The sequence below is a fragment of the Calypte anna genome, chromosome 7 (assembly GCF_003957555.1).
Source record: "Calypte anna isolate BGI_N300 chromosome 7, bCalAnn1_v1.p, whole genome shotgun sequence".
Classification (NCBI taxonomy): domain Eukaryota; kingdom Metazoa; phylum Chordata; class Aves; order Apodiformes; family Trochilidae; genus Calypte; species Calypte anna.
This window is the reverse complement of record NC_044253.1, coordinates 6,910,257-6,923,424: the sequence shown is the minus strand read 5'-3', so window position 1 is coordinate 6,923,424 and position 13,168 is coordinate 6,910,257. Positions and strand designations below refer to the sequence as shown.

The following is a 13,168-nucleotide window of genomic DNA, read 5'->3' as shown; positions in this document are numbered from 1 at the left end:
ATATATATATATATATATATATATGTATGTGTATATATATGTGTGTATATATATATATATGTATGGCATAGATAAAATTATCCTCAGTTTTTAAAATGTAACTGATATGTTGGGTCTGAATCAAATGGATTATTTTCATTCAACACTACCAAAATAGAGTGCTCATTTAGTTAGGCTAAGCTGTACCCTTCTACTTGGTAAACATCCATCAATTCAGAGCAGAATCTGAACCACTAATACGTGCTGCACTGCCCCATTTACCTGAAGAGGAAACTTAAAATCAAAAGCTGAACACAAGGCATGCTCTGTGAAAAGGTAACTGATGGACAGTACACACCAAGCAGCCAAGGAAAGAGATTGGTACACTGGTGATGTTGTAGTCATTGGGTATTATAAAAGTTATTAATAAAAACTTTCTAAAATCTTTATTTCCCATGCCATATAGTTACAGTCTTAAGTTTCACCCCTACTGCATGAAGTCCTAGGAAAGGGACAGAATTTCCTTCCTAGGAAAGGGATAGAATTTCCTTCCTTCCTTCCTTCCTTCCTTCCTTCCTTCCTCCTTCCTTCCTTCCTTCCTTCCTTCCTTCCTTCCTTCCTTCCTTCCTTCCTTCCTTCCTTCCTTCCTTCCTTCCTTCCTTCCTTCCTTCCTTCCTTCCTTCCTTCCTTCCTTCCTTCCTTCCTTCCTTCCTTCCTTCCTTCCTTCCTTCCTTCCTTCCTTCCTTCCTTCCTTCCTTCCTTCCTTCCTTCCTTTCCTTCCTTTCCTTCCCTTCTTCCTTTCCCCTATGTAATGGATAATCCATATTTATAGATATCCACACAGAGGATTCCTGCACTTGCCTGACAACTGAAAGCCCCAGTGAACCACCACCAGGCAAGCAGTGCTGAGCACTTGTATAAACTGAAGCTATATTTATATATATATACATGCAGATTGGAAATAAGATGTACAGCTGAATAGCTGAGCTTAATTCAACATAGGGGTAGGGGAGTGAAGGGTGTGGGAGATTTTCAAACTCTTGAATCCAGTGTTCTGATTCTGAGTCAGTTTTCTTATTCACTTCACTCCTGAAGGGTTGTTAAGTATCTTTCTTGTGAGATTGCTTTTATCTCAAACTAAATTGGAAATTCTTGGATTAAGCTCTTACAGTGACATCTTTTGGATGTCAAAACAGATGAAGGTTCATTCTCCCCATGATTTGAGAACCTCTTAAGAATCAAAGCCTTAGGGCAGGTGTTTTTCCCTTGGCCAATGGGTTCAGCATCCTGACAGTATCAAATCCAGCTGCCACACCTGAGGTATAATGTATGGGGATGAGTAAGATGCACAGACACAGAGCAAAGTTTTTTAAAAATGTCTAACTACAAAGCTGCAAAGACTGCAAGACTTTCCCAATTCTTAACCCATTGTTTTTAAACTTAGCATAAGGTGAAAAGAGGTATGCAATATGAATACAGGAACAGAGATAAGTGACACCACCTGTTCTTCCAGATAAAGTGTCATCTTACTCCCAAAGAGGACTCCAAAAGCATATTCTGTCCCATCAAGGACACAAATTACTATTTTCTCCTGGCAAAAGATTCCTCTACAGCAGGTAAAGGTATAACAGATATCTGTAAGCTTGTTTGCCACAATGCAATACTTGTTATTTACATGTCATTGCCAATGTTTTGGATGATAACTTCACCAATATAAGAAAAAAAAATTAAAGTTCAGTAGGAATGATTTGTAACCAATACAATTTAATTTTCCTGTTGTAGTTATAGGGGAAAGAGCAGCTGGAGTTATATGCAATTTAAAAAAAAAAAAAAATTGGAAAAAAAAAAGCACCAAACCCAACAGTGAAAGAAATGTGAGATTTCTGCTCTTGGCTTCAACCATCATGCTCATTATGAGTAAGGTTTCCTATTTACTCTGGCACTGGGTTAAGAAAGATGTTAACAGACTGGTTCTTGGGAAACACAGAATTTAACTTAGTGCCATCAACAAAGTAATATACAATAAACACCAGCTGCAACTGTCAAAAATCACTATGTTAAATGTGCTGCATAGAGTTAGGTTTTTGCATCCAAACTCAAACAAAAGCCACTGGTTAAAACAGCCTAGGAGCAATGGAGCCTAAAGACAAAAGCAGATACTGTCTTGCTCTGCATTGTATAGAAATGCAAGATTATAGTTGTGTAATGTAACAACAGGGATTTGCTTTATAATCTAAGAAGTATCACCACTCCATTTTACCTGAGTAGGCTGCCAGCTTATTTCATTTACTTACCATGAGCTAAGTTCTGCTTTCCTGAACAGAGGGGGAATCAAACAGATGTTTCCTTTGTTCACAGGGCTGAGAGTTTTCCAGTCAACTACACATAAAAAACTCCATCTTGTACAGCTTCTTTTGTTATTCTATCTTCTCAGTCTTGACTTTTTTAATGGTATTTCTCACTTTCTCTTCATGCAGAGTCCCAGAAGTCCAATCCAAGTCCTTCAATCCTGAATTAATGGAACAAAGAGCTGCCCTTTGGCTGTGTAGCTAGTTACTAGTTCAACATCTCATGAGACGTTTTTCCAGGTCCCTAATGCTTCAGTCTTGTATTAAGAAATCACTTCTGCTGTTCTTTATTGGGTTTATTTATACACATGAAAAAGCACTTTTACCACATCAATTTTAATAAATTTCTTCCTTCAACAGAGTTTTATTCTACTTCAGCAGTCCAATAAGCTGCTAAGTTGAAGGTTTAATAAAGGGCAGAACATTCAGGAATACTTGTATTCTTGTTACAGAGAGCAGAAAGGAGGGACCATTCAGATCTCTTTGCACATCTTGAATGGATCAGTGATAGTTCAATGTTCAAATCACAAAACAGATTACTGGATTCAGACCCTTACCCTGACAACTTGCTCTGATCACCCCTGCTTTGAGCAGGGGGTTGGACTGATGACCTCCAGGGGTACCTGATGACCTCCAGGGGTACCTGCCAGCCCCAGCTGTTCTGCAGCACAGAACTCTTCCCACTAAGTATTAAGCTCTACCTGTCCCAAAATGCATAGGCATTGGGTCTAACATATTTTTACAGACTCTGGTTTACCAATTACATCAGAATATATTCTTCCCTCTCATGGAGAAAAATAGGGAATCTCAAGTACTTTGTTTTAGTCATAAATTTTCATCTTTTGTTGAGGTTCAAAACTATTTCTCCAGATACACCAACCCACTCTTCTTTCTTGGGTATCTTTTTCATTGCTTTGTTGATGGTTTGTTCAGCACCTCTATGTTTCCTGCATGTTTACCTGTAACCCAGCAGATTACCCTGAGCAAATCAAGCACTCATCAACTGGATCCTCTGACTCTGTTCTATGTTCCCAATTCTTGCATTGCCTGAAGACCTACAATTCTTTCAACCACTCTTCTAAAATAAATGCAAATGCAGTAGCCTGTTTTTACCCTCTTTTATTTGACTGTCAAAACAGAAAGATGGTGAAGTGTGAAACTATCTAAAAAGTACCAGTAACAAACACATCAAATATTCATCCAACTCCTACATACTCTTTCATTAATGAGCCAGCCAGAAGCAAGCAGTGTCTCACAGGGCCTGCAGTCTTACAGTATTCATACCTGATCTTGGTGAATATTCATTATATTTTCAAAGCCACTTGGTATATTTAAAAATAAAGCATAAAAATTTCAACATAATTTGAGACACACCTTGATCACAACTAGATACAACTTTTCACAATGACTTAAGAAATTTTCTCAAGAATAAAAGACATGAAAAGCCTGCCAGCTTTAGCCTCCCAGGCCATCAATATCACAGAATTTTCAAGAAGGGCAAATCACAGAGGTAAATTAAAATATATTTTGCAGTTACTACATGTGAACCCCTATGAGAATCAGCAAAAATGTACATTGTATAACTTTGGTCACATATAGACTTAAAAAGCACCTTTTGATCTTGCCCCAGAAAATGAGAGAAACCAAACGATCTAACAGAAATGAAACCCATTAAACTGAGTTAAACTCAGCAGGACAAATCTTCGTGATATTTTCAGCAGTACCATTGCCCTGAAGTCAAACAGAAATGCACTGGTTCAGCTTAGCAGAACTTGGCACAAGCAGCAGTTTTTGCACTGCTCATTCTGTGAAATGCTGCATTTCTGACTCCCATATGGCTACATGTTAAGTAAGATTACGCAGTTCTCTTACATCCTAGCATTTTATTCTGAGCCTTTAATTCATTGCACAACATGAGTCAGGCTCTGTGTCTTTTTTGGGAGTTTTGTTTTTCATTCTGCCTTTATGTTCTCTCTCAATGACGTCTAAGAGTCAGGATTGCATCTGAAGTTGCCCTTCCATGAGAGGCTTTCCACTGATTTCAACAGATTTTTGGATCAACTTTGCTGTTAAGTTTATGGAACAGGAAGTTCTATGAATTTACAATACATAATTAACTGGCAATTCCCCTCCACTTTTGTCAAGGAGCTAAGAAATACTGGGATACACACGCAAATATAATCAGCAAAAGACAGACTTATGGATAAAGAACTAAACTGAAGTCACCCTGGCACACCTTACTCTGGTAAACAACAGCAATACTTTTGCTAAAATTCTGAGTTTTGCACAGGTTGCTGTACTAAGGCAAAGCATGGCTGGGCACACAGCAACCCACTGCACCTCCATCAATTTGCACCAAACTCTCCAAGAGTCCCAGAGCAGACTTCCCCACTGAGGCACTGGCACACAGAAGACAAGGACTGTGACAGAACAGGTGTAGTTAGAGGCACATGTAGCCAAAAAAAAAAGATTATTTACAAGGTAAGCAAGCAGACAAGAGGAATCATGCAATATTTTCCCAGTGTAGAGGAAAGGTAATTACATGCAAGTCTTCTAAGCAAGACATTTATTAAACACAAAAGGAAATTAGAAATGTGCTGCCCTCAAAAATCTGACAAAGTAAGAATTGCCTTAAGAGACAAAATCATCTCTAATGGTTGTTAGTACTATGATTCTCCTGTCAGTTCCAGAAATGGAGGGATAACCAGACTGCTTATCCAGTGATACATATTCCCAGCATATGGTACCATTCTTTCACTCAGTACTGATCTCATCCTCTAACCTTAGCTGTATTCAACCAGAGGGCATGACAAGTAATTCATTGACATAATTCAGCCTTACGTAAAACTGAGGGATTGTATGAAAGCAAATTAAAAATTAGCATAAAAAGCAGGAATATGTTTGCTACTTAGCTTGTTCACTTTACTGGCTAAGCCACAGGGAAATACTGAATCTTCTTTTGTGTTGCAATTTATTTTCTCTGTAAAGCACTTCACAAGGTTCACTTGAAAAAGCTCAACAGAAGGAGTTTTCAAAAATATGGTAATTGAATGTTGACAGGAATCTCTGTGGACGCCCACAAAAGCAAGATACTCAGGAAATGTCTGTTACGATCTCCAAATTTGAGCAGAAACACTAATTTTAATCACATATTTCTGGATTTATTTTTTATGAATCAATGCCACATCAGTCTTCTATGGCCTTTTATTCCAAACTGTTAGATAAGGAGCCCTGCCAGAAAGGAACACACAGCACTGCCAAGCTGTTGAATGGTGTAAAAATACCACTTAATTTTGTCTTAGTTTTTAGGAGAGGACTATAAAGACAAGTTATAGTTCCCTCTGTGTGACTTTTTTCCCCTTACTTGATCCTACCAGTTATGAAAAAACTTTGTTTCATCAGGGTTCCCTTCTCACAGGAGGGACTTCATTAGAGATATTTCAGAAAAAAAAATATACTTTATGCCACTTTACTGTAAAATTATAGTCTGTTCCAGTGGATAGCTGGACTATCTTCCAACAATCCACATGGGATACTTCTAGCAGTGGTACCACAGAACATACCTAAAGCTCATAAATGTACTGCAATCCTCTACCTAGACATACCCAAAATTTGAGTAGGAGTTTACAGTCTTCTTCTTTATACTCTAGCTGAACCAACTCCTGAGCCCATCTCTACCTGGTCTACCATGCTACCACATACATTGCCAACAGAAATGATCCACAATGCACAATAATGCAAGATATCATTTCCTCTGTGACCACTACTGCACTGCAAATTAAATATTTTCATGGGATCTGTATAGCAAGCACTAAATATGCTTACTTTGCAAGCATATAACTTTTTCCATACAGACATGCAAGTATTGATATACTCTTGCTTATGAAAATAGCAATAGTTCTTTAATAAAAAGGGTGTGTGCCTCTTTTTGCACAGCAGTTACAATAAACTGTGTCACTCTACTATCATATCACTAATATAGACTCAGTCTTATCAGATGTTCTGTAACCTCAACTTCTAATACTGCCACTAGCAGTTGTCTGCAAAGAGAAGTTTATATTCCAGTCTTGTTAAAGGAAGCACAAATACAACTTTAAATACATAGTGTATTAGAGTTAGATGCAAAATGAAGATTTACAGACTACAGACTGCAAACACAATTCATTTGATACAGATGCTGCAAGATTTAAAAAAATAATAATAATTAAAAAAAAAAAAAGGAAAAAAGAAAAAAGGAGATTCACAAAGCCCTAAAAACTACTATCTTTGCTAAAAAGAAACTGAAAATCACAATCACAGAGAGATTTGTCTAAGGAAAAGCTGCATATTTGGGACGCAACAGTAAGTTGGCAGGAGGAAAGAGCATCTTCTGACACAACAAAATGTTTTTAGTCAAAGCTCTGGAATCTGCAGCATCACAGCTTGACAGCAAAAGCTCTACAGGCCTCTACCAAAGCCAGAAATAATTAAGTGTACTTACATGTACTCCCTGTGTGCAGAATGCACAGCAGCTGCGTTGCTGTAACGCCACAAAACTATTGCTGATGACAAAACATCCAGCGTAGCATCAAACTGAAAGAGATTCAGAGTCAATTGTTTTGTGGGCCATTTCATGGGCCCTGTACTAAAAGTAATGCACAGACATAAAGCAGCTTCAAATACATCATTTTAATGAAAGCAGGATTTACAGTTATTAAATTGGTCTTCATGTTTTTGCCATGTTTTACTGCGCAATGATACGCTTTGGAGCTCAGGATATCAATCAAGGGATTAAAAACCTTTCATTTGTAATCCATCACCTGCAAAGAAGTTGAGGAAAAAAAAAATCCACCACAACCTGGCAGTGTGGCAACACAAGAGTTAAAATACTAACGTGATTCATATGCAAAGATTTTATTTAAAAAAAAAAAAAAAAGTGTTTGAAAATGCCTGTTAAACATGCCTTTTTCCTGCAAAGGAAGAAGAAATTTCCAAGTTTCTGCAGAATTGTCTGCAATAGAAAGTTTATTTCAAACCAAGACTTTTTTTTTCCCAAAAATCTCATTATATACAGATTATGCTGTACCACTGGCAAAATGCCATGTTCATATTTCAAGATAATGAAGACATGATGTCAGGTAACAGCAAAACCCAGGCTTGTCCAACTGGAAGAACTTTCAGCCTTCAGTCAAACTTTCTACATTGTCAGTTTAACCTTCTAATTTGAAAGCAAATGACAGAGGATTAGAAATTTTGCTTGTCATTCATTGCAGTTCTGCTTGCTCATCATATCAATGATGGCATATCAATATTGACATGACCTCCAATGCAAGACTAAGTAATTAGAATCTATCAGAAAAAATATAATGAAAATATGATTACTATCCTTTCCAAGGTAAGATATTCCAAAGTATCAACAGTATTTTCTTCTAATCCATCACCGATTTTGCACGCCTTGCCTTGAACTTAGAATAAGAAAAAATACAGCATTGTCCATGAAAAAAGAAGAGAGAGGGATTATTTAAATTATATCTCTACTTACAGCAAATCCAAATGATGACGCACTGTATCTCATTACGGAGACAGCTAAAGGAAAGAAAATATTATTTAGAATTATTTCAAATCTTTTTTCTCTTATCTGAGATCTATAACACTAGTTTCAACACACGGGCTTAGTTTCACTTGAATGACCAAAGCAACTCTTAAAAAAGGTCTACAGGGAAGGCCTTGTGCTGCAGGACACGGTTAGATCACAGGAGGGATGGGGTTTTTTTAATTACAAAAACAGAACAGGATAAACCTTAGCATAGCATTCAGAACAGTCTGGTTTTGAAAAGTGCCATTTCAGATGCAGTTTTGAGTAAAAACATGTTGAAACCACAGTTTCCAACTCTAAAAAAATTGAGTTGGGGTTTGAGTTCACAAATCTCAAAAGTGCTCCTTGCTCCAGGTAGGCACAGAAGTCCACCTGAAATGGCTGACAGAAAATTTTGCAGCACCATCTGGACTTCCTGAGTGTCCTCTTGTTGACAAAAAGCCTAATTAAGGATAATTGACACAGCCCCAAGAAATACTTCAAGTTCCATCAGATCAGTGATTTATGATGGAAAAAGCATTAGCAGGAAAACTTTTGACCAGCTCTGATTTTGATTGCATGCTGCCTTTAAAAAATAAATGAGACTTTAAACATGGGCTAACATTTAGGGAAAACAAGATTTTTGTAATTTTTATTCATGCCTCCTCATTCTATTGCCTCACAGTTCTCAATTTTAGGAGGTATTGTGCAAGGAAAAATACCTTTCAGTATCCCAAAACACCATGAAAGAGTCAGGCAGTGACTGCCAAGGGCATCACCTGGAGGAGAGACTTCTTCAAACTTCAGCTCTCACAAGTGAACAGGAGCACCATGGTTACATCAAGCTCATGAGCATGGAGCAGCAATAGAATTCCTGCTGTTTTGTAGACTTTAAAGTGGAAACAGGACTAGCAAAACTGGTGCTCCCTGAATAAAACACGCAGGGGTCTAATTCCAGTACTAAGAGAATTTAGAATAAAGGATTAATTTCACTACTCTTTCGTGAACAGCTATCAGCTTACTTGCTGAGAAAAATACATTTAAAAAAAATAATAATAGTTAAACTGAAAAAAAAACCAAACACAACAGACTCAGCAATGACTTTGTCAATCTTAGCCTGACAAACACAATATCTAATTTTCTCTATTCCAATATTCATTAAAGCAGCTTGGCAGAACAGGGCTGCTATGGTTTGAATGTTCTTTTCAGTAACAGTAAGCTGTATTTCTGTGACACTTATCTGGATAAACAGAAATTAAAAACTTGGAAAGAATTACCATTTTCTTATTGATCCAAGACCTAGCTGTGGCCACAGGCATGCCAGACACCACAAATATTTGGACTTTATCATTACAGTTGGCCAAAACACAAAGAAAAATAAAGCTCATTTCCAGATTCCTGGAAGTTGAAGAATATTGAAACAGTTACTATGGATTTACATCTCCTCCTTGTTAAATCACAGTTTCCCACACTTCATCTCCTAGGTGAAAAAAGGGGTTATATTTCTTGGTCAGACTTGCTGGGCAAGAGCTACACTTGACAAGCTGACACTAGCTTGCAGTCATCCAGCTGCAGGTTTCAAGGTTTCAATGCATAATAATATATTACTTACCAAATTTTCACTGTATGCCCCTCAGAAGCATACCACATACAGTTTCAAAAAACTCAGAAGTTGCAGCAAAAAAAGGGGTCATTCACAGGTACACACAAGTTTGCAATGTTCCTGTCATTCCTGCTTTCATATCATGTAGATCAAAGCCACACTTTTACTTCTATTTCTAGCCTGCCTCTGTAGTGGAATTAGGTCCTTAGTTTTCACTAAACTGACAGCTTCTTTGCCCACTCTAATCCAGACTTAAAACAAATTAACTCTATAGTTCACTTAAAAATGAATTTCATGAATTTTCATTAATTTCTACAGGTGATGCAGTGCATACAGACAACCACACCTTTAGAATGTTCTAGGGGACATATGAGGTGGATTTAAAGCATAAGGTCTTTAGCATGAGAACTGTCTTTATTATTATGTGTTCTACCACTGTGAATATATCCACAGCACTAACACACAATCTATTTGGCCCCAGCTATCTGAAAAAGTCATGAAAAACTGTAAGTATTGGCTAACAGCATCACAAGTCTGCTTAAACCTTTTTGCTAGCTACTGGACATGACTGGAAGAAATACTTCCAAAGGGCTGCCTTTCATACAAACTAACTATTAGTAACTTGCAGTGGTAAAAGGCCACAGTAAAAGTGGCAATGACCATTTAAGTACTGGAAATATATATGGGTTTGTTTTATTTAATTTTTTATTGGTTTTCTAAAAGGAAAAGTCACCCCAGCTTACAGCTGAGAGTAGGCTCTATGGCAAAGAAAGCCACTGTAACATTGGCTTACAGGTATCAGCAAATGCATGTTACCACAGACTGACCACATCCTCAATAGAAACAACTGGCTCCCACTCCAGGCACTAAATCTGAAAGGATTTTCAATGCCTTTTAGCATCCAAGGACTTGAGAGCCCTGGGCAAAGGAATAACCAGTGCTCCTTTATGCCTCCAGGATCACTGCCATGCTCCAGAAGTGATGTATAGCACAGCAGAAATGGATCACAGAGTTTTTGCTGAAAACCTCACCTTCCTCCTTCTCAATTTACATTTTCAGGTATTCCCACATAAGCCTATGATGTAAAAACCCTGGGGATCTCCATACTGAACCAGTGGAATGGTAAGAAGGAAGCAATGAGGGATGAACAGAGAAGGCAGCTTGAAAATGGTGTGGAGCCACTGCACACATTTAGCACCTATACTGCCATGAGACTGCTTTTAGCTATTTTATTGTCTAAATTGGACAGGTTTTTATTACCTCTATAATAAAGCAGATAATCCGAATGCTTTTTTCCTGACATTTGTAAACAGAACCTGCACACTGTCAGCAACTAAAAATAGAGTCAGCACAGTAAGCCACAAATCTACCACTGCCTCCACCTGCACAGAGACATCAATTTGTGAGGTCTGCCAAGCTATAGGTCACATTTTGCTCTAATTCCTTCAGCCTTTCCCAAAGTGATTCCACAGAAGCAAAAAATTCCCCTTTCACACACATTCTGTTCTCAACAAGGCTTCTCACTTCCTTCACAGCACTGGGAGAGCACCCTGGAACCTTTTTGCTCAAATGTAGGAGGCAAGAAATAGGACAGGGGAATTAACTGTCTCCAGCTCTCCCAAACAGAAAACCTTGGGATTACACACTTTGAATGTGGCTACAAATGAGAGATGGTCCCTACAAGCAGCTCCTCCATCTATCTGATATAAAAATCTCCTGAGTTTTCTACTCAGAGAAGGGAAAATTATGGGACAATCTTGATGGGACAATCACTTCATCATGCTAACTTTGAAATTAGTATATTGGTATTTCAGCACATAATATATCATGGCTTCAAAGGAAATGATCTGTACTTAGCAGAAATCAGGCAGGCAATCTGAAAACCTCTGAAAGTTTTGGGTTGTTTCTATATATAGTACCATGTGTTTCTTGCAGGTCATACAGAGTCACAGGCATGAGGAACTGGAAGTTGTGCTGAATCAGAAGTGAAACTAAAATAGAGTCTATGATCATTGCCCAGTGTTGGTAAAACAAACTAATGTTACAATAAATACTTTAAAATAAATACATTCCAAGCGAGAAAACCAAATGAGTAACACTTTCTAAAAAGCCCTCACAACAGACAAAGGAAAAGATCAGACATGACTCTGGTACCTTCTCCCCTCCCCAAAATCCTAAAGAGCAAAATTTAAGGATTTTTATGAACTTGCCTAAAACTTGCCCAATGAGCCCAGTACCTACAAATGGTGGCTAAACATCCAGTATCTCAGCACAAATCTTCCAGACATTTAATCTACATGGGTAGATCCAGTGATACCCATCAGTGACATCTTCCTGCATTCACATTTCTATCCCAAAGTCTCTGAAAAACTGAACCAACCTTATGTATACAAAATCCTCAGCTCATTTTCCCAGTTCATAATTGCATCAACATGGTAAAGACCCTGATTTTTGGACAATACCATTATGTACATATCTACCAAGTGGAAGTGTTAAGTTTAATGTATATTAAACCTGGATCTTCATCTCGTTAGAATTTATGAATGGTTTGTAAAGAAGTTCCTAAAAGGGCTCATTTTCCACCTGCCTGAAACGTGTCATAAGTGACTCTGGGAAGAATGAACAGCAGCAGAGAACAAGGAGATTTCTGGCCTCAGGGAAGACTCAGCTGAGTTCTCTTTGTTTAAGTGTTTTCTGATTTTATTTGTATTGCTGCTTCCTCAGCCTCGTGGTAAAAGATCAGGAGTCTTCCATTTCAGGGCTTAAATATTCACAGTATTTCACACAGGCAGCACAGATGTAGTTTTCCCAGACTGATTAGTCTTTATGTCATGGTGCTCACTAACAGTAGTAATGTCTTGTTCTTCAACAGCAGAGCAGCCCAGTCCCAAAGCTTACTGAGTCTCCTTCTGTTTAATTTTATTTAATCTTCACATTTACTACCAAAGAGCACTGATGCCTCCACCAGCATGTCCCACAGAGCAGAGTGGGCAACCAAACAGGACTTGCACAATCCTGAGCTATGAAGCAATCCTAGTACAAAAAACTTGGAATTTATGGAATGATGAGAAAATAATCCCTGTGGAAAAAACAGTGATCCAGCTTTCTCTACAACACACAGTAAGCAGTCCTCAACAGCATCCTGGAAATAAAAAAAGCCAAGCCAACACAGAGGCACACACACACACACACCTAGAGGGTAAATCTGTTCCTGATTTCAGAAAACATAGTGCCTGGGCTCTTTTTTAATCACTGCTGAAATATCTTCTATGTATAGCAAGCTTTCACTGCCACCCTTCAGAGAGTACAGCACTAAAAAATGGCCAGCCAAATATACCAATTTTGTCTATCACTCTTTCTAGCACAGCTAGAGATGAACACAAGAAGCCATGTGTTCAGGGAAAGCTTTTTGTAGAAGCAGAAAGCAGGCAACTTCAAGAAGGCAGAGTTAACAGCAGTTCTGAGGGTTGCTCAGCAGTCCCTGCAGGGGTTTTACTGCAGCACACACAGCCAGAGCCCTGCACTGCAGGATGGGGTCTGGGAGAAAGCAGGAGCCCTCCTGTCCAGCATCCCACTGCTTCACACACTCCCCTGCTTCCCTTCTCAGGTGCCAACCTTCTGTTTTCAGACAAGATGGTCTTAAAAAAACAAAAAAAAAAAAAAAAAAACAAAAAAAAAACAAAA

The 13,168-nt window shown here is 38.2% G+C and overlaps 1 protein-coding gene across 1 annotated transcript in view; it reads right to left on the bottom strand.

Moving 5' to 3' along the window:
* The window catches only part of TMEM163 (transmembrane protein 163), an 89,377-nt gene that overhangs the window by 29,507 nt on the left and 46,702 nt on the right, over nucleotides 1-13,168 (bottom strand). The window contains exons 3-4 of the mRNA XM_030454698.1: nucleotides 7,849-7,892; nucleotides 6,808-6,899 (exon numbers count right to left, since the gene is read on the bottom strand). Of these exons, the coding sequence (XP_030310558.1) occupies nucleotides 6,808-6,899; nucleotides 7,849-7,892 (136 nt within the window). The remainder of the gene's footprint in view (nucleotides 1-6,807; nucleotides 6,900-7,848; nucleotides 7,893-13,168) is intronic.